The sequence below is a fragment of the Clytia hemisphaerica genome, unplaced genomic scaffold (assembly GCF_902728285.1).
Source record: "Clytia hemisphaerica strain Z4C2 unplaced genomic scaffold, Clytia hemisphaerica genome assembly, whole genome shotgun sequence".
NCBI lineage: Eukaryota > Metazoa > Cnidaria > Hydrozoa > Leptothecata > Clytiidae > Clytia > Clytia hemisphaerica.
Genome location: NW_027104115.1, coordinates 478,409 through 497,541, shown reverse-complemented (window position 1 = coordinate 497,541; position 19,133 = coordinate 478,409). Strand labels below are relative to the sequence as shown.

The 19,133-nt window shown below is 34.1% G+C and overlaps 2 protein-coding genes and 1 long non-coding RNA gene across 3 annotated transcripts; 1 reads left to right on the top strand and 2 right to left on the bottom strand.

Annotated features, from left to right (window-relative positions):
* The first annotated feature begins 168 nt into the window (after positions 1-168).
* LOC136813486 (uncharacterized) lies at positions 169-7,114 on the top strand. Its single transcript, XM_067070001.1, has 18 exons — positions 169-468; positions 604-748; positions 902-961; positions 1,302-1,364; positions 1,517-1,588; positions 1,666-1,749; positions 1,893-2,024; positions 2,285-2,432; positions 2,931-3,008; positions 3,126-3,145; positions 3,485-3,917; positions 4,042-4,180; positions 4,433-4,711; positions 4,867-5,370; positions 5,624-5,763; positions 6,094-6,177; positions 6,414-6,536; positions 6,738-7,114. Exons 1-18 carry the CDS (start codon positions 236-238, stop codon positions 6,929-6,931), a joined length of 2,931 nt encoding a protein of 976 aa, XP_066926102.1. The 5' UTR covers positions 169-235; the 3' UTR covers positions 6,932-7,114.
* A 3,833-nt stretch (positions 7,115-10,947) lies between these two features.
* On the bottom strand, positions 10,948-16,824 carry LOC136813485 (uncharacterized). The gene is made up of 11 exons (XM_067070000.1): positions 16,778-16,824; positions 16,422-16,526; positions 16,064-16,212; positions 15,644-15,787; positions 15,265-15,437; positions 14,767-14,890; positions 13,918-14,254; positions 13,495-13,564; positions 12,786-12,914; positions 12,486-12,605; positions 10,948-11,607 (listed from the first exon to the last, which is right to left on the bottom strand). The coding sequence occupies exons 4-11, from the start codon at positions 15,738-15,740 to the stop codon at positions 11,503-11,505; spliced, it is 1,155 nt and encodes a 384-aa protein (XP_066926101.1). The 5' UTR covers positions 15,741-15,787; positions 16,064-16,212; positions 16,422-16,526; positions 16,778-16,824; the 3' UTR covers positions 10,948-11,502.
* Positions 16,825-16,836: 12 nt separating this feature from the next.
* Positions 16,837-17,443, bottom strand: LOC136813484 (uncharacterized). Its single transcript, XR_010847481.1, has 3 exons — positions 17,384-17,443; positions 17,052-17,127; positions 16,837-16,907 (listed from the first exon to the last, which is right to left on the bottom strand). It is a non-coding gene; the product is annotated as an uncharacterized lncRNA (long non-coding RNA).
* Positions 17,444-19,133: the final 1,690 nt, after the last annotated feature.

Here is a 19,133-nt window from a genome sequence, read left to right as displayed (position 1 = left end):
GATTTTAAACGAAGGTAACTTCGGATGTTGGTATCTTGGATCAGATTACAGTTGATGCTCTTTTACTCAAAGTTCCACTATTTAATATTAACAATACGCTCAATTATTTGATGAAAATCCAATTCATCTGGACAGTCCAGTCTTTTTTTTGAAAACCGTTTGATGGAGTTCAATTCCTTATGTGTTATGAAGAAATGTATTTGATAATCCTTTTTTGTATTGCTTGTCGTTAGAGATGTCAAGTAAAAGAAAAAGAAAACCAAAAGGAATTTTACAGGATTGGTTCAAGAATGCCCTTTTGGACGACATGGCTGATGATCCTGACCATTTGGAAAAAGTTCCTAAGCTAAAAGAGGCTGTTGCAAAACGTCAAGCATCGTTAAAATGTCAACAAAGAAAGTCCTCAAGCAATAAAAGTAGATCAAATGCGACAACAAGCTCTAGGCAAATAGAATCTGAAGATGTGTGGTATATTATATTTTTAAATGTGATTATTCTTGCTATATTCCATGATATACTACATAATATATTCCACAAGGATTTTTCTGTTTACTTTTTTTTGAGTTTAAAGGCATTTAATACCTAACTACTTTATGGTTTTAGGGGAAACAGCCATCGTACTTCAAAAAAGTCACACATGGTATACGAAAGAAGTTGTGATTTGTACCCTACCAAATCGAAAAAGGTTTATCGCATAGAGCCTGTGACTGAGCGACCTCCTAACTTTGTTCACGAAGAACTATCTATGGTTTGTAATGCTAGATTTTTCCATATCGATATCCCTGTTATGGCAAATCTCTGAATTGATCTCGCTAACCAAAGCCTTCGTGTAACTAAAATTGTGCTGTTTTTACCTACAAATTGCTAAGATCAAAGAAAAATAAATTCCCCTTTTTATTAGATTAATCTCAGAAGTAGGATCACTGCAAAAAATGCTCAATCAAAAAGCAAGACAAATCTAGTAAGTTAATTCTTTATTTAGAGCTATACCTTATAGTGCTATTATACAATGGCTTTTTAGGACCCAATTTAAAAAAATCTTAATCGCCTTGGGAATTGAGTATTCATTTAGTGAACAAAGAAACTACATCTTATTTTAACTGGTGTGAATGCCAGTATATATGAGTTTTGAGGATTTGACTTTATACAAATGAAAAATAAAAACTACGGGCTTAATGTTCTTGCCCAACATGTTCAATAACTTATTTTTAATAACTCCCTACAGACTTTAAAACATTGTAAAGCTTCCCTTCATACCCCTGCTTTAGATTTTTATAATGTTACAATAATTTTTTCAAAAGAATTCGCTGGATTTACCATTTTGCCGTCAAGTGCCTCAAAGAAATGAAGCGGAGAATTTCGAGGTTAGAAAAAAATTTTTTTTCCTTTTTTGTCTGGAAAGAGGAAGTATATTATAAAGGAAGTATAGATATCAATTTTTTAATGGTGAAGATATTTTTCTCGAAATCTGTCAACAAACATCAATTAATTTTTGAATGTTGTTAACCTTTTTTAGTCGATTAACAATCCAACTACATCTTCAAGTTCAACAACCTCGCATCGAGAGAATGAAATAAAAAATTTGGAGGTAAGACAACGCCATTTGTCTTCTATTCAGAAATAATCTTGAACTATTATTGATACTTATGTACATTATATTTACAGCCAACGCAATATGATTACACATCTCCGTCAATTGCTGAACAGACCGATGTTGATGATGCTGGGGATGGTGACGATCTTTATGAGGTAACATCTCTTCCTTCCTATTCACAAAACACATCAATGGAGAATGCTTATATAGCTATGAGAATCGGCCTTCGTTTTTCATTTTGTTACAAAAGTTTTATATTATTTGAGATGTAGAAGTTTCCTTGTTTTTTCTTGTTTAGGAGAGCTTGGAAACAGACCCTAGTGTCTTTTACGAATTGCTGGTTCGAAAATCAAAATGTTTCGTACCGATCGATGACCATTTCTTCACCGTTGTTGTTCCCGACTTTGATCCAGAAAAAATGGCCTTAATGGTAATGATTAAAATATTTAAATTCCTTGTTTTAATATTTTGATGTTTTTTTTTCATCGCTTGCAATAAGTTAACTTACAGATCCTCATTAAATGAAATTCTTTGAGCTATGGAATAGTTTTTCCTATCGCTAAATACAAAACATAAGGAAATTACTTTTCTTTACAGAAGTTACATACATTTCTTTAGAGTAGGAAGAAAAGTTACATCAACCGTAGAAATCCTTTATAGAGCAATAACTCATGCATTTATTTTCTTTAGAAACGCAAGTTTGTTGTCGTTCAAAGGAAATGTGTTCTTGGGGAGGAAGATAAAATTCGATGGTTATATTCCTGTACATGTAACCCCTTTGAGAAAGCTCATATCGAAAGTCTCTCATGTGACACTGACCAAGTCCAAAGTGAAACAGGTACAATGACTTTTCACGATTAGGGTTGAGTACACGCTTTCATTTTTATAAGATTGATGTAAATCCATTTCATCATGGATATTCTTAATTTTTTTGGGAAAACCATCCTATAATATTCTTCAAGCATTCTTAGGTTAGGATCCGAATTCAGACTAGATTTAGCATTTAGTACATACGTCTCAAGCATAAAATGGCATTTTTGTGAAAGGAGCCTTACTTGGGGGTAATTGGCGACTCATAATTGAAAATGCTCTAAAAATGACATTCTTAGCTTGAGTAGCAAAATCACCATGGGTGGTGATATTCTTAGCATTATTCTTAATTTTTTGGCCATTCTCATCATGGACATTCTTATAAAGTGTATTCTTATAAGAAAAGCGTGTGAACTTCATTCAATCGAAACGACGTATGTACAGTTATTAGTTATAACGAGATAAACATAATGTTTATTTGACATTATAAAACTACTCACTTGTTGAATTCGATCTTTAATGCCAGATTTGTGCATCCATGTCAAAGTAGCAAGATCATTGATAAACGAGTTGGAAGTCTGGGAAGAGAATGAAGACCCCTTCGGTAATCATTTCGTTGCTATCTTGTTATTTCTTACTGACCAGATTTTTTTTAATTCAACAGAGAATTTCATTTTGATTAGAATGGTGAAAGTATTGTGTTTTTCTTTTTACGTTTTAGATACACCTCATCCAAAAAATGTAAGACAATTTTTGGTTATTCTTTTTTGTGTGTGTGGGTGTGTGTGAACTATTTTTCTGGATCCTATACCTTAAATCCTACAAAAAAACAACGATAAAAACTCATTATAAAAAGATCTTTATATCTATTCTGTTTTCTTTTCCGGAACACTGCAGTTCCTTTTGTCGAAATATTTTTCTTCTCAAACGTTTGTTGTTTTTGTTTGCTTTTACATTATTTTGAAGGAGAAGTAGTTAAATGTTTTCTACAATTTATTTCTACGTTGCTTGAAATGGCAGCTAATTTAAATCAGAATTTGCATATTGTACATAGTAATTAACTTAAACTCTCAATTTTAGGACAATGAAATTTCAGAGATACCTTTTGCAACGGGAAAACTTCTCGTCGTTGTCGAGGGAACACCAGGTGTGTTAACTCATGATCGAAGAAAAATCTTCTGTTGTGTATGTTTAAATATATATTGCTGCCACTGTAATATGATGAGAGAGAAGCGAAAAGAAGAAAATCCGTCAGAGATTGTTGCAGATTTCTTACTGGACCCTCCTACATCCGTAACATCTGTACCATACAAAGAAACAGTTTCATGGAGAAAGATATCTTTCGATGTTCCCAACCCAGATACATGTAACCCGACGAAATTCCTCAAGCAGGAGGAAGGTCGATACATCTGCGAAGACAGCATCAATTGCAGATATTGTGGTCATGAAGTTTCACCGCTCATGTGGGAGGAGAAGATTCTGGTTTGCAAAAACTATTCCTTAGAATGTAAAGGTAACATTTTAAAATAATGTTTCCGATTTCAAGCTAACCATAAAACAGATCAAGTGAAACCTGAAACGTAATTTTTTTAAATTTTGATATGTATTGTAGATTTTATTTTTATTTTTTATTTCAGTAACCACTATGAAGTGTACAAGCTGTAACGCTTGTCTTCCGTATGATGGTCTTGACCAAGGAATTTTGAACATGGAAAAATTTCTGATCCACCATAATGTTATGCGTGACTATATGCTTCATTTCTTGCATGGAAATAGGTAAAAATCTTGAATAGGTAAAAAATCATTTTTCTAGGTCAACATTTTCTGTATCAGTAATTTTATGCTTTCGCGACTGTGCTTTACTTGAAATCTATTTGAACTGTCTTTGCAAATTAAATATCTGATGTTTTGTTTCTCATCTATTATAAACTTAAGTAAGATGGTGAGTTTTGAAGAATCCACTCTTTATAAGTTCTGACATGCATGGGGACAATTATATTTATAATGTTCTTTATTATTTTCATCCAGTTGTACGATCCATGGTTATTACCAGGTGCTACAAACCCTACAAGCTGGTAGTGGGAATTCAAGTTTCAACAAATTCGTGTCCTACAACAACTTCCGTTGTGCTTGGTACGGTTTCTTGAAGCTTCTAGATATCAGCCTCAGCGACAATGCCAAGTGCAATATTTGTGGACCAGCCCCTGACACTGTAGTTTGTGACGCAACAAGCCTCGGACACCAACGAAAATTTTTATCTCTGGCGCTTACAGATGATGATGATCTTCTATCATACCCCAGATTTTCGTAAGTTTAATTGTAATATGTTATGCAACCGACATCCAATAAAAGTTACCATAAAAAATTACATTACATTAACTTTTTCACTGAAAATCTTCCGACTTTTAAAACATAAATTGACTAACTTAACTAGTTTTTTTATCATTTACTTATTCTCATAGTCATTTCAAACACCGGATTGCCATTGCAGAGCCAGAGATCAGAAAAAGTCTAAAACGATGGTATGAGGTGAAAATGGATGTGCGTTCGTCCCGTTTATTTCAAGAAAACATGCGTTTGAAACACCGCACCATCCATAATATCATGCGATGGGCTTTAGATATTTTTAGCAAATGGTCAAAATTCCCTGTCAGCCTAAAAGATATATTCAGCATGCTAAGTTCTTCATCGCCTGTATGCTCCTACATCGACCCAGATCAAAGGTCCTGTGATCTGTTGTTAGAGATATTGAAACCAAACATCAAAGCTAACAGTGATAAAATGAGAGAACTTCAAACGAAGCACCCATTTTTTCACAAGCTGCTAGCTGACTTGGCCGTGGAAAGCAGTTTACCCGACATATGGAAAGGTTTGCTGCTGGACCTTATCGATAAAGCTCAGCAGCCTTTCAAAAACTACCAAGAACTTAGAACAGGGTCCTACGACACCGAGCCTGGATTTTCAAGGTAATTAGTTCAATATTTTATTTGAATTGTTAGCATAATTTCATTAATGGTTTGTCTACTAGTAAATGTAGAAATTAGCATGTTTCTTATTTTATTTTCTCTCTCTTCTCTCTATGTTTTGACAAGAAACTTGATTTTAAGTTGCTTGTGAATGAATTTGCGAAGATATCAAACTAGATAGAATCCTGCATCATTTAATTCACCTGCATTTTTGGGTCGAGACTGTGTATTGTTTTTCTATTTTTTTCTCCAGCTTCCCGAATCTTCCTACTGTGCGAAAGCGTGGTAATTTTGCCCAAGACAAGGTAAAGACCAAAACTGTTGAATGTAGGAAAAACCACAGGGGTCATCCGAATTTAACATCTGGAATATTTACAGTTTATTGCATTCATGGTAAGATATTTTTATATGTAACCTGTATCACAAACCCTGTCGCTAATGAATGTGAAATGAATGGGCAAGAGACTATAATAGAATTTGAAATACTGAATAAAAAAGAATGTTTGGTTTCACATCTCTATTGGCATCATGTTCATTTATTTCAACCCACTGGCTGAGAAAGGGGTGTTTATATGCTTTTAAATCGACTCAAATAAAATGTTTATTATTTTCTTTCTCATTTTCTTGCTCCAATGGATATTACTCTGAGAGGCTTTTATATTCTGCCCGACCCCATCAAAGTTTCTTTGTCCTTATCTTTGCTTTAATCTTTCTTAATTTTAGGTATATGCATAGGATTTCAAGTCATGGACAAAGAAGAGTCTCCAAATATTCCATTCACGATCTTTCGGACGCGCTTTCCTACAGGTTATTTACTCTGTAAATATTTTTACATCAGATAATAGATGTGACCCGGGGAGGAAAAAGAAACTAAATAGAATAGATATTTTTGAGGAAAGAGCAGTCCATTTCCTTGTTTTTATCGGATATTCAGAATAACTCACCCTCTACCAGGTGTAATAAGAAACAAGCTACTTAAGTGTTGGGTTTAATTACAAACATTGACTGTTTAATAAAATCTTCCTAATATTTTACATTCTCAGCTCCAAAATATATCGTTTATGATAACGCATGTAACTTGCACAACTACGCACTGAACAGAGATCCTTTCTTCTTCATGAATTCGAAGTTCCTTGTGGATCGTTTTCATTGGCCAAATCACACAGGTGAGCTAATCTTGTACTGTATATGAATATAATTAATTAGAAAATAATATCATATCATAATTAGTGATTTATAACTTCTTATTTGTACCATCCATTTTGACAAAGGTTCAAGTGTAATTTTTTTTCACAACAATAGGCTCTAAATAATGTTAACCAGAAGTATTGAAATAAGTAATAAAATGTTCTCTTTACATTTTCTAGCATGTTCATTGGGCTATTGCATGTCGCGATACAGAATTCTCGATGGAATGAACTCGGAGGTAAATGAACAACAAAATTCAAGAACCAAGAAATTGAAAACACAATTATCCTACATGTCCCCAGAAAACTTCATGAGGCACTGTGAACTTTTCTTTTGGTTTAGAAATAGTTTGTGCAATAAGAAGTCAACGTGAACTAATTAATGTACTTGAATTTCTCGTGTGAAGAACTATACAACTATAAGGAATGATCGCAAATCAAGGCTAAAACTTGAAAACCTGTACACCTCGAATTCCTTCATTACGCGAACGGTTGATTTCTTTTTCTACGTTTTCCACAGTGGTTCAATAATAATACGGAGACTCAAAAATAGTGAAATTAAGGTTGCATTAATGGTAAAGGTAGCATCAATGTAAAAACCACTGCTTCAGGCTTCCTAAAAGCAACATTTTTGCTTAGTTTGAACTATATAAGATGAAAATAATTTTAAAACGTAATCCGTATTTTCAAAGACGCCTTTTAAGATTTTATTGTATTTTTTATGTAGTTTTGCCAAAGCCTGTAAATTTATTTTATCATATCATATCCATTGTTTGTAAGGCATTATATTTGTGTTCATTGTATAAACAGTATTGAATATGAAGAATAACACTCTCACCTTTTCAAAACCAATCTAACCAACTGTCGAACTATTCTTCCTTCTGAAAATTTGAAAATTGCGATGAATGAGCTGATGAAAACCCTTCTGTCAGCCCTTCTGTAATGCCCAGCTTGAGTTAAAAATCGTCATTCTTGGTCTAAGTAAAGTCTATGGATTGTGGTCTAAGGATTGTGCTTCATGGTCAAGCAAAAAAAAGTTGAGTCTTTTTAGTGAGATTTTAAGCCAAATATTGAAACAAAGATCAACCTCCAAACTTGGTCCTGCTTTACTTTATTCTGTCTTCTAGCAAATTGATTTGAAGTTTTACTACTGAGCATCTTTCCGTCATTCAGTTAGGCGCCCAAAAGAAAGAGGCTTTTAACTCCTTCTAGATCCGGAGTTATAAGCCTTTAAAGTTTGAGCTAGCGATTTTTTTTTTAATTTAGAAAAAAAGGACCGGGGCACTTAAAGGGTTAAAAAACGTGAACAAGAATTTATGGGAATCCCATTTATAGAGCGCAAGGTATTCAAAAGGTATTTTTGCTCCATTTAGAGGTTTTAATCAAGATAACAGAGTTTGCATAAGTCAACCCTGTTCTTGTTGAAAGGCGTGAGCAAGATTTTGTGGGAATCCCATTTATAGTGCGCAAGGTATTCAAAAGGTATTTTTGCTCCATTTTAGAGGTTTTAATCAAGATAACAGAGTTTGCATAAGTCAACCCTGTTCTTGTTGAAAGGCGTGAGCAAGATTTTGTGGGAATCCCATTTATAGTGCGCAAGGTATTCAAAAGGTATTTTTGCTCCATTTAGAGTTTTAATCAAGATAACAGAGTTTGCATAAGTCAACCCTGTTCTTGTTGAAAGGCGTGAGCAAGATTTTGTGGGAATCCCATTTATAGTGCGCAAGGTATTCAAAAGGTATTTTTGCTCCATTTAGAGGTTTTAAACAAGATAACAGAGTTTTCAATAGTCAACCCTGTTCTTGTTGAAAGGCGGCTTGCATAAGTCAACCCTATTCTTGTTAAAATACGTGAGCAACATCCGTTTTCTCAAGTTAAGTGTAAAGCTATAGGAATCATTTTTGGCCTCATGAAAATTTATATTGCCAAAATATAAGAAATAAGACATAATTGATGTTGGTCAATGCACCCAGGGTTTGATGCACCTTTGAAGCAAGCTTAATAATAGTCTTTTGAGAATACATAATTTCCAACGGTAAACTTTACTCTGAAACTCGGTCCCACTCCCTTAGTTCGGTCCCACTTTTTTATGATTCTGATGATAAAGCTCATGAAAAAGTACATTTATTTGAAATCTGAATTATATGACCGGCCGGTAATATTTACCACAGCTTTTGTATCATATCCTGAGAAAAATCAAATATTTGGTCCAAGTGACCCTGGGTACGATATATTATGTTGGTTGAGGTTCACAAGTCTCCATGAATGTATATACAGATAAAATTTTTGTCACATTGAGTTATCCTGTGTTTAAAGCGCTTCTTTTTAAATTTTCCTCTAAGTACTCTTAAAACTTTGACAAAAGTCATCTCAAAGATGAGAAGCGTACCTAGCGATAAGTTCGAAATATCATTGTTAGTGCCTGGGTTAACGCAGTGAAAAGAGTGGAGAAAACCAAACCAAATACTTGCTTATATCGGGTAACTGTTAATTGCAGACAACAGCAACGATCCTAGGGTCGTTGTCATCATTTCATTTTAATATCTTGGTTAACGATACTAATCCCTAGCAGTTGAGATTTACGAAAATAAAAATTGTGAACTGTTATTTAGTAAGTTGGTTCTGAATTACCTAGATTGCTTGCATTCATCAATCAAGTAAGATTGTAACACATTTATATATTTTCAACTTGATGGATACCATAGCTGGTAAGTTTAAACCATGGTTGGGTTTACCGCGACGAATGTACAGTAAAGTTAGAAACCTGATAGGTCAGACTAGAACCTTTAACCTATACAAGAAAAGGATTTACGCCGTGTAATAGATGATTACGGATTGAATCTATAATCATGGTTGAAATACATTGAGAATTCCGGTTATTTTAACGTTTTTCAAGATTTAAAGTTCCGGCGAGAAAGTCAAGTTTGGGTTATCTCTTTAATTTAATCGAATATTTCAATTTGAGAGGGGTTGGCAGACTTCCAGGCTATATTCTGAGCCTTATTGTATTGGACTATTTTTGAACTTTTGGATCCTAAGGTCTTCAGTCTAGCGTTAAAACTCAGAGTTAAAACTTTACCCTTCGAACCTACTTTAGAGCACTTACAAATCCGATTGTGGTTTCAAAACTTCCCGGTGGATTTCCCTTTTTTCTCAAATATGATGACCTTGGTTGTAGCGCTTATTTCTTTATTTCTTTGTTTTTGTGTAAAAGCCAGACGGCCCATGCGACATAGGAGATTAATCTCTATTCTTATTTGGCTGTATTTCTTTTATTACAAACAATTTTTTTCGGAAAATGAATTTAGTTTTAGTTGTTTTCTTCTTTGTTCATCATATTTTTAGTAGCTTTTTAGCCTAATTTACAGTAGAAGACTATCAGCTAAAAAGTCTAATAAAAACATTCTTACAGTACTTATTGTCAGAGTGAACGATAAGCAAGTAGTTCCGCATCTCAACAGATAAATAGTTTTCCATTTGAATATTCATAACCTACAAAAAAAACTAGCAAAGGTTCCCGGGAAAACTTTTTACAAGACATTTTGCTTTTCGCTGTTTTAGTTAAAATTTACCCCAGGCCATAGTCTGAAAGGGGTACGGGGATGTGCCATAACTTTAGTAACTTTTTGCGCAGATTTTGGCATTTGTCAGCAAGGGTAGTATCCCCTCGAAATTTTAATTAATGTATGTATGAATTATATCTGAAAAGAAAATATGCAACAGGACCAAACCGAAAAAACAGGCTACCAATCTGTTTATAGTTTGTAGTTCTGAGATAACAAAGTGTAATCAGTTCCAAACACAGATATCTAAGCCCGAAGGGCTAGATTTGCAACTTTAAGCTTTCTCCAGCAAAAAAAAGTGAAGCAAAAATTTGACTTTTTAAATTTCGTGCCGATGGATAGGATCTAGCATTTTAATTGTTTTCGGAGCGCGAGATCAAAAAACGTAGGCGGCAAACGCTATTTCACATCTCTCAAACCGGTGAAATTGCATATTTTAGTCACGTGACTCTGGTAGGAAATCCTTCCAAAGATGAGCTTCACTTTTTGAACAAAGCTGCAAATCTAGCCCTTCGGGCTTTACAGATATCTGTGGTTCCAAATGCCTCCTAAAGTGACTTGTGACATTGTGACTTAATTTCTTGAATAAAAACCAAACGCATAGAAATTAACGAAACGATATATGGGAATGTAAATGTCCGCTCAGAAACGTCAGTCTTTTTTATTTTTAAGGGGGCTTCAGTCCGTTAACTATATACGATAAAACTTGATTGACAACGTGTGTACTTTACGAAGTCAATGATCGTGTACACGTGAGGCTTTGTTCATAGCAAGAAAGTTTCTTGTTCATAGCAAGCTAGGAAGACCACAAGCAGACTGTATATTAGAGAGCTTTGTACACCGAGATAAACTTTCTTTTCCTTTTCTATATAGAAAATAATCACTACTATAAAATACAAAAATATGATTTCATTTACATAACAATCTGACAATAGGTTAATATGAATAAGGGCCTTTTACTGTTTGATCCAAATAAAGTGGTTTAAAACTTCTCGATAAAGGCCGGGGCGTATCATCTAGGGGCGTATGCTTAACAAAAAGGCTAGATATCCAGAGGGGAAGTAGGAAAAAAAGTATTTATCTTAAATAAATAATTTTTTTTCTTCAATCTTTGGGGTTGTTAGTCATGGATACCCATCAAATATGACGAAATATTAATAAACTGTATTCAAGTTTTAACTACGCTTTAGGAATGCAAAGCAAAAAGCAAAGAGCAAAACAAGCAAAATTATGTAAGAAAGAGTCAAGATTCAATGTATTAAATTGCAAAACCTGAAATCTGTTCATGAATTGATATCCTCAACATCCCAACGCAATTTTTTGGAAAAGTGCAATACGGTCGAAGAAGAGTTATTTCAAAATTGAAATGAGGGGTATAAAAATCATAAATCATATTCTAAATAAAAAAGGATATTTGAAATCGTCATCTCCGAAACATTCCGAATGCCATTTGTTGCCGCCAAAGTTTGGCAAATCTTGATGACAACCTTAAAGAGATATAAAAATATTTATTACAACAAAGTGTTTTTTATTGCATTAAAACATGGTTTCCACTGTGTATTAGTGTGTGACTTAAGCTTTGTTTACTAGAGACACACCTGTTGAGGTGACAAAGTACTTATTCGAATTCGTTACTGAGGTTACTGCTAACCTATCTACTTATTTTTCCCATCAAGAAAAGTCGTAAGTCGTATTCTTTTTTATATAAAAACTGGATTTCAAATTCATTTTGATATGTAATCTTTGCTTCCATTTGGCTTTTCCAGAAATAGGCAGTGCCCAATGAAGTATAAGCCCGGAGGGCTAGAAGTCAATCTCCTTGGTAGGATTTGAAGCCAACAAATCCTACCAAAGTTGCGCGGCCTTGAGCGGCTCGCCTGGTTTTTACACAAATGACAGATTGAAACTAAAATTTACCACTAAATTTCGAAAAAAATATCAATCGTAAACAAAGGAATTGCTAGATTCAATCTGTCGTCAAAAATGCGGCGTATTTTTTAAGGCTTCACTTTTTCTTGCCTGAGAAAGGTTGAACTCTAGCGCTTCGGGCTTTAAACTCAATGGCCGTGCCCCCCTGTCGAGGATATCAAATATCCACGGGGTTAACGATTTTTGTTCAAAAGTGGATATCCATGGGGTTAAATATCTACACGGGAGCGGAGTGTCAAGGGAGTGTCTTTTCAAGTAAAAAAATACGATATCCAGGGGGTAAGCATCTTTATAAGAGAGGATATCCAGGGGTTGAGCATATTTTTAAGAGTGGATATTCAGGGGGTCTTTTCTAATAAAGTAGGATATCCAGGGGGCTCCATACTTTGAAAAATCAATATCCTTGCATGGTCAAGCAAGCAAGTATTCTACTTACATCTGGCATAAGCCATTCTTCGATCAATTTCTCGATCTTATCCTCAGGGAATCTCTTCATAAGCTCTTTCCTCGACTCGTTCGTAATAGAGTTCTTCACGAATTCGACTGCTTTCTTATACTAAAATAAAGATTATAAATTAATGAAACTAAAATCAGCAATTTTATACAAACCTTATGAATTGGTTAGTTGTAATAAATTCATCTGATAATTTTTGCTTGAGATAATATACAGTTTCAAGAATTTTTCAGTATTCAAGATCTCTTCGGAATAAAGAATGAGTTGAAAAAAAAAACATACCGAGTTGGTATGCATAACATTTTTGAAGAAGCCATTCCACCACTCTGCTTCTTCTTTTTCAAAGAGTTTCGTCGCTAAATTGCCCCGAAACGTTCTAAACATACCATTTGCCAGCTGTTTTACAAAATCCTGTGATAGTATGAAAAGAATAAAAAAAGAACCAGTGAAAACCTTAACTTTTACATTCAAACTATGCATCAATTGTTAAAAGGTCTAAAAGCCATTCAGAGAAAAAAGTCACCCACAGTTAGAGTCAAGGTCCTTTTGGTCCACCTTAAGGGCTCTGACCATAGTTTCTAATATTTGCCACGTACAAAATATAAATGTCTGCATGATGTAGCTTTGGCATGTTATTTTCTGTTAGGCCGACTATCCTTGAGTCTGAGAATTTAAGAAACATAATGAAAAAAATTAACGAAGACGAAAACGAAGTCTTTTTAAAGTTCATAACGTCATTTTTGCAATTAAATTCTTAATTACTCTTAAGGGATTTGATTAAAAGGCAATTCTTTGTTAAAACTGTAAGGAACCTATGAATGTTATGTTCAAATAACAAAATCAACTTTTCGAGGGTCATAGCCCTTAATCGATATTATAAATTGGTTTTTGGTAAACAACGTGACATACCCTATTGGTCTGAAATGACCGCAGAAATTATTTTGAAATCGTTGGATAACCAGACAGACAAAAATAGTAGATATTTTCTTACCCCAAGGAAATCTACTCCTATGTCAAGATATTTGTCGAACGTATCGGGATCGAGAATTTTTGTTTTTACACTAGAAAAAAAAATCTCTATTTAGAAAATGAATTATTTTATTGAAATAGAATAATTAATAGCGGTTGTTATGCCACATCAGTGGGCTATGGGCTTAACGTTTAGGCCAGGTTAAAATAATACCCCAAGCCAAAAAAAAAGAGAAAAAAGAAAAAAAGAACGGTCCCCAACAAAGATGAAAATATAATCTAAAACCAGCTCTTTTTACAATTTTGAGACAAAACTTAGACCCATTAATGTCATAACTTAAGCTCCAAAAGCATAAACCATTCGAGCTATTATGAAGATAGATACTTTCAAGGGAGGTGCCTGCCGACAAAAGATCAAATGAAAGAAATCTAATTTGATACAGACCTTTGTGCCAGAGGAACCAGGTTATCACATCCACAGAATTCCTCATTCCAAGCCACACAAAATTTATGGTAAGTCAGTCTACAATGCTTGCATTTCATGACAGCGTGACTTGAAATAGGAGAGGCCCAACAATACGGGTTCTCCCCACATGGACCATTGTTGATGGGCTCTTTAATCTTCATTAGACTACAATAACCCGATTCAGACTTCAGTATTGTTATTGTTGTGCTACTGGGAAGTGAAGTCTTCTTTGCAATCTTGTTTTCTATTCCTTCCATATCAATAATATTGACTGTCAGGTCGAAAGCAAGAACACACCCAAAAAGATAATACATTTCTAAAAAACAAATTTTATTTTATAGTTACACATATTATCATACATGTTCTTTGGAGTCAATCAATGTCGGTGACCTTTTGTTATATGTCAATTACCCCCGTACAATCATTTAAAAGTAGTACAGTTCAGTTGTTATTCGTATACCGTCAAGTTTGTCACTATTCGTCGGCAAACAGTTCCGTCAGTCCTTTAAAGAAGAAAGAGTAAAACATCAATATATATCAATATGAAATAACATGTTAACGCCTTAGAATTTGGTTCTCCCTTGAGCTTTGTTGCCTTCTTTTATCTTCCTTCCTTAAAGTTTGAGCTCTCTTTTTTTTTTAAAGAATCTTGAATATGGTTTTAGTATTGCTTTTAAACCCCGGTAAATTTCCAGATCATCGTCAGGAGACATATTAAACCTTTTACTAATTAGTAATACATCTAAGAATTATTGGTAACATTTATGGTAAGGTAGCAAGTTAAATACAAAAATTCATTGCACTTTAGAATAAGACAATAATAATTACCACTAGCACTGGATATATTCATTAAATGGTCCTTAACGATGTAGGCCTCCGTGTTAAAATCACCATCAACATTCAGCCAGGTTTTGATTTGGCTTGCATCTATAGAATCAGTACCTTCTCGAACCTAAAATTACGAAATAAAAACTAAAATAAAGTGTTTTTAAACTGATAAGTATCTTTGACATAAAAGTGCTTTACAGAAAATGGCTACCGTGGCATTAAGTTAGAGCATCCAGCTACGGTGCGCAAGGATGTGGATTCGATCCCAGCCGGGTTGTACCGAAGATTCTCGGTACTTGATGCTCTCTGCTTAATTATCAGGAACTAAAGAGACGGATCAAGGGTAAGTGGAGAGATCCAGGAAAAAGAGTGGCGCCCTCTCCCCTACCTTCGGTAGACAGTTAGAGAAAAGAGAGCCTTCAGGTCGCCCTCGACTGCGGTCGCAAACTTACTTACAGAAGTAGTGAGAAAAAAAGCAAATATCCCAAACAAACTTACAAAGTTTAAAAGAGCTGAAAAATCTTTAATGCATGCAGCAAGTGCAAGATTTTTAATGAATTTTTCTTCTTTTGATGTGGCGAAACCAGCAAAAGAAAGAGATTTCGTTAGATTGGCCACCAAAAGGTTCTCTTTCGGACGATGCAATCCAGTCCGATGTGACAGATCTAAATCTGAATAAAAGTAGAAAGGAAATGAATTTAACTTATTCTTAAAGTTAATGATTGGCTGTTTAGATTTTAGGTTTTTATCCTTGTATCAAAGGTATTGTTTCGTAAATAGTTGTACGGTTGGTATTCAATACTAATCGCAACTACTACGTATTCGTTCCAAAAATGACATGAAATAAACCTACTTAAACGGAAACTAAGCAACAAACCTGCGCGAAACAAATCTTTTGTTGATCGTGGGTTCCTGCAGTCACATTTTACCCAATCTACCACCAAATCAACTTCTTCAACCGTCGTATCGCCCATTTCTTCAGTTCTAACCAGGGTTGATTAGGCATCTCTGTAATTTGATTCTAAATCCAAAATTAGTTAAAAAAGTCGAATATCTGACAGAGTAACGCATCATGTCATTGCTACATACAGATAAGATCAGATAAGATACAGATAATTGACCATACTGTATATCATTGGGTTTTGTTACTAGCATTTTCTTGCATGAGTGCGTGAAAGTTGGTCCGCTGAGGTCCATACCGATATTTTCAGTCCAAAATTGGACAGAAGTGCCTATATCATAATTAAATAAATAAAATAAAAGACGGGTTATGACAACCATAATAGAAAAAACTCACAATCCTCGACTTTATCAACATCTTTCGGTAAGCATCGAGTATTCGATCGCAAGATGCAACATTCACACTTTTCATGTTACCGAATGTAAGGTTAGACGGCCACCAGAATGGTGTTCTTTCCGTGTCCCATTTGAAAGCGTCCCCCAAACCTAAACAGAAATTAGAAAACGAATAAAAAGTTTTGTTCAAGACGAAAAGATACTTAATTCGAAAATTTTTACGGAAATTCTTAGATTTGAAAAACTAAACAGGAATACTCATAGGATGAAAATAACTGACCCATCCTCTTTATATTTTGATCATTCTTAGAAAGACTTCTTCGCAATGATAATTAAAAGCCGTACTGAAAATCATGTACCTGAATCCCAAACCACGATATCTCGGATGACTTTCCTTTTTTTATGGACGTTGCCAGTATTCCATCCTTCCTCCAAGGGATATGTTGCACTTTCTTGCTTACTGCCTATAAACAAATTAAGTAAAAATAAGGATAGGGGATGGCAATCCGATTCAATTTCACACTTCGGAAAGCACGGTGTGAATTAATTCTTTGAAACTCTAATTATGTCTTTTCGACATAACATTTAATTTTACAATTTGAGCTTAAAGAAATAGCTAAATTTTCATCATAGATTAGTTTGTTTGTTTAATGTGTAGAAAAATATAATCAACACTAGTAGAATGTCGAAAATCGGAGGAAAGTAGGAAATTTACTTGGACTACTTTCAGCTATTGGTTCTTCATCATCTGACGACTCCACTCCGGATTAGCTTTCGCACATTCAAGAAAGCGACGTTTAATAGATCGTCGTCGTTCAAAAACTCTTTCATTGCTTTTGTTGAGCCTGAGAAGAGTGAAATATATTATTATAAAGTACGTCTGAAACAGTCTTTTGATTCTTTTTTTATAATGGTCTTTTTGTGATTAGTGTCACTTCAGATCAGTTGTTTTAAACACTAAGATTGTAGGTAATCTGCTTGGTACTTACCAATTACTTCTACTTTACCTTCAGAGAAGGCAAAAAATGCACTCGGCATCTTGGTCAATACAGCCGCATCGCGTATCTTAAAATAGAGCAAAAAAATGCATTATGCAGAATATCATAAAATTTTCTTTTACTTTTCCAACGATTCAAAATATCTTCTACAGAGAGCAGAAAATGAAGTCTCGATCAAGAGTTAAATCTGCCAATGCTTACCAAATAAAATGATGTTCATTAGAGGAGTCATTTTGTAGTTATAAAATCAAAGAAATTGGTTTTACAACAACAAATTGGAATCATATACTGTTTCCTTTCATATATGCCAAGATTTAACTTACATTTCTTCGAATTGATGCTATTTTCGCTTTTTCTTTGTTTTTGCGAGAGGCAGGATCGGTATGTACTTATCCTAAAATTATGATAAAAAAGGAATGTAAATAATTGACCAAGCATTTTTACAGAATATCAACCTAGAATCAAAGTTTGTTAAATAACAATTATAGAATTATACAGCTACAACTTAGGTACCTACAAATAAAAAATACACTTACGCTTTTTTTAAACGACCCGTGACTACCTTGTCGCTTTCCTGGTTGTTGGTCTTGTTGTTGGTCTGATGATTGACTTAGCGTCTCCTCCACTTCCATGATGATTTATATATTATAATATTCCTATGCAAAAAGATCTTTCTACGAATAAAACCGAGAATTAATTATTAGTCGATGAAATCGAAAAACTTCCTTGGTCTAAACTTCAAATTTTAGTGAAATTCAAGGCGACTGAATAACTGCACAGATTATTTGTCGGAATGCCTGACAAAATAATCTTCTCACTTCGGTTTGTTGAAAGAAAAGAGAAAAAAGTTCTAAAGCAGCTATTTCCCTACGTTCCTAGTTTTATAAAAAGTTTCTAAGAGAAGACAGAGACAGTTCAAAGTAGAATTTTCTATTTCTTTCCAGACCGAAAATCCAAAAAATTGATTAATTTAGTTTAGGAATCCAGGATATCAAATTGCTTCATCTAGGAATATAAAAAAGCATTCCAGGATCCCCCCTTCAATCATGTAGTGTGCTGGCTGAACAAGTATATTTTCAGATAATATAATCTCTGTTACAATGTTATCTGTAACCATAATGTCATTTGTATTTTAAACGAAACAAAACAAATATTGCAAATGCCTCCAATTAAAAACATTTCTGGATGTTTAAATGATAGCAAAGTAAGAATAATCTACGAAATAGGGAAAAAATCCTGAGACTTCCTTGCAAAGTATCTCAGCAAATGGATTATATAGCAAAGTGTATGTAAATTAGCAATGTTCATAGCTGTCGTCTGTTCGTAGTCAGTGCATTGAAGCATGAAATTGAAATGCCCACATATCCAACAAGTCAATGATTGAGACAGCCTGGGCAAGAGCTCAATAGTTTCATTTCAAAATGACGTATGGGGTTTGGTATGTTTTCTAGTGTCTAGGCTTATAAATCTTAAACCAGCAAACATTCCACTTCCAATGTCGCAGTTAATTGTTATGTTTGTTCCACTTTTGGATAGGTTCCAGACTTGTAAAGTGTTCCANGATGATTGACTAGCGTCTCCTCCACTTCCATGATGATTTATAAAATATTATATTCCTATGCAAAAAGATCTTTCTTCCAATAAAACCGAGAATTAATTATTAGTCGATGAAATCGAAAAACTTCCTTACGTCTAAACTTCAAATTTTAGTGAAATTCAAGGCAACTGAATAACTGCAGAGATTATTTGTGTGCCCAGAATACCTGACAAAATAATCTTCTCACTTCGGTTTGTTGAAAGAAAAGGGAAAAAAGTTCTAAAGCAGCTATTTCCCTACGTTCCTATTTTTATAAAAAGTTTCTAAGAGAAGACAGAGACAGTTCAAAGTAGAATTTTCTATTTCTTTCCAGACCGAAAATCCAAAAAATTGATTAATTTAGTTTAGGAATCCAGGATATCAAATTGCTTTATCTAGGAATATAAAAAAAGCATTCCAGAGTTTCCCCTTCAATCATGTAGTGTGCTGGTCTATTGAACAAGTATATTTTCAGATAATATAATCACTGTTACAAT

Coding starts and splice junctions, on each gene's coding strand:
- LOC136813486 (XM_067070001.1), top strand. CDS start 236: ATGTCAAGTAAAAGAAAAAGAAAACCAAAAGGAATTTTACAGGATTGG. Junction 1,589..1,665: donor ATGAAATAAAAAATTTGGAG/GTAAGACAACGC, acceptor TTATATTTACAG/CCAACGCAATATGATTACAC. Junction 6,178..6,413: donor TCGGACGCGCTTTCCTACAG/GTTATTTACTCT, acceptor TTACATTCTCAG/CTCCAAAATATATCGTTTAT.
- LOC136813485 (XM_067070000.1), bottom strand. CDS start 15,740: ATGGGCGATACGACGGTTGAAGAAGTTGATTTGGTGGTAGATTGGGTA. Junction 14,891..15,264: donor TTTCAGCTCTTTTAAACTTT/GTAAGTTTGTTT, acceptor TCGTAATTTTAG/GTTCGAGAAGGTACTGATTC. Junction 11,608..12,485: donor AAGAATGGCTTATGCCAGAT/GTAAGTAGAATA, acceptor TATCTCTTTAAG/GTTGTCATCAAGATTTGCCA.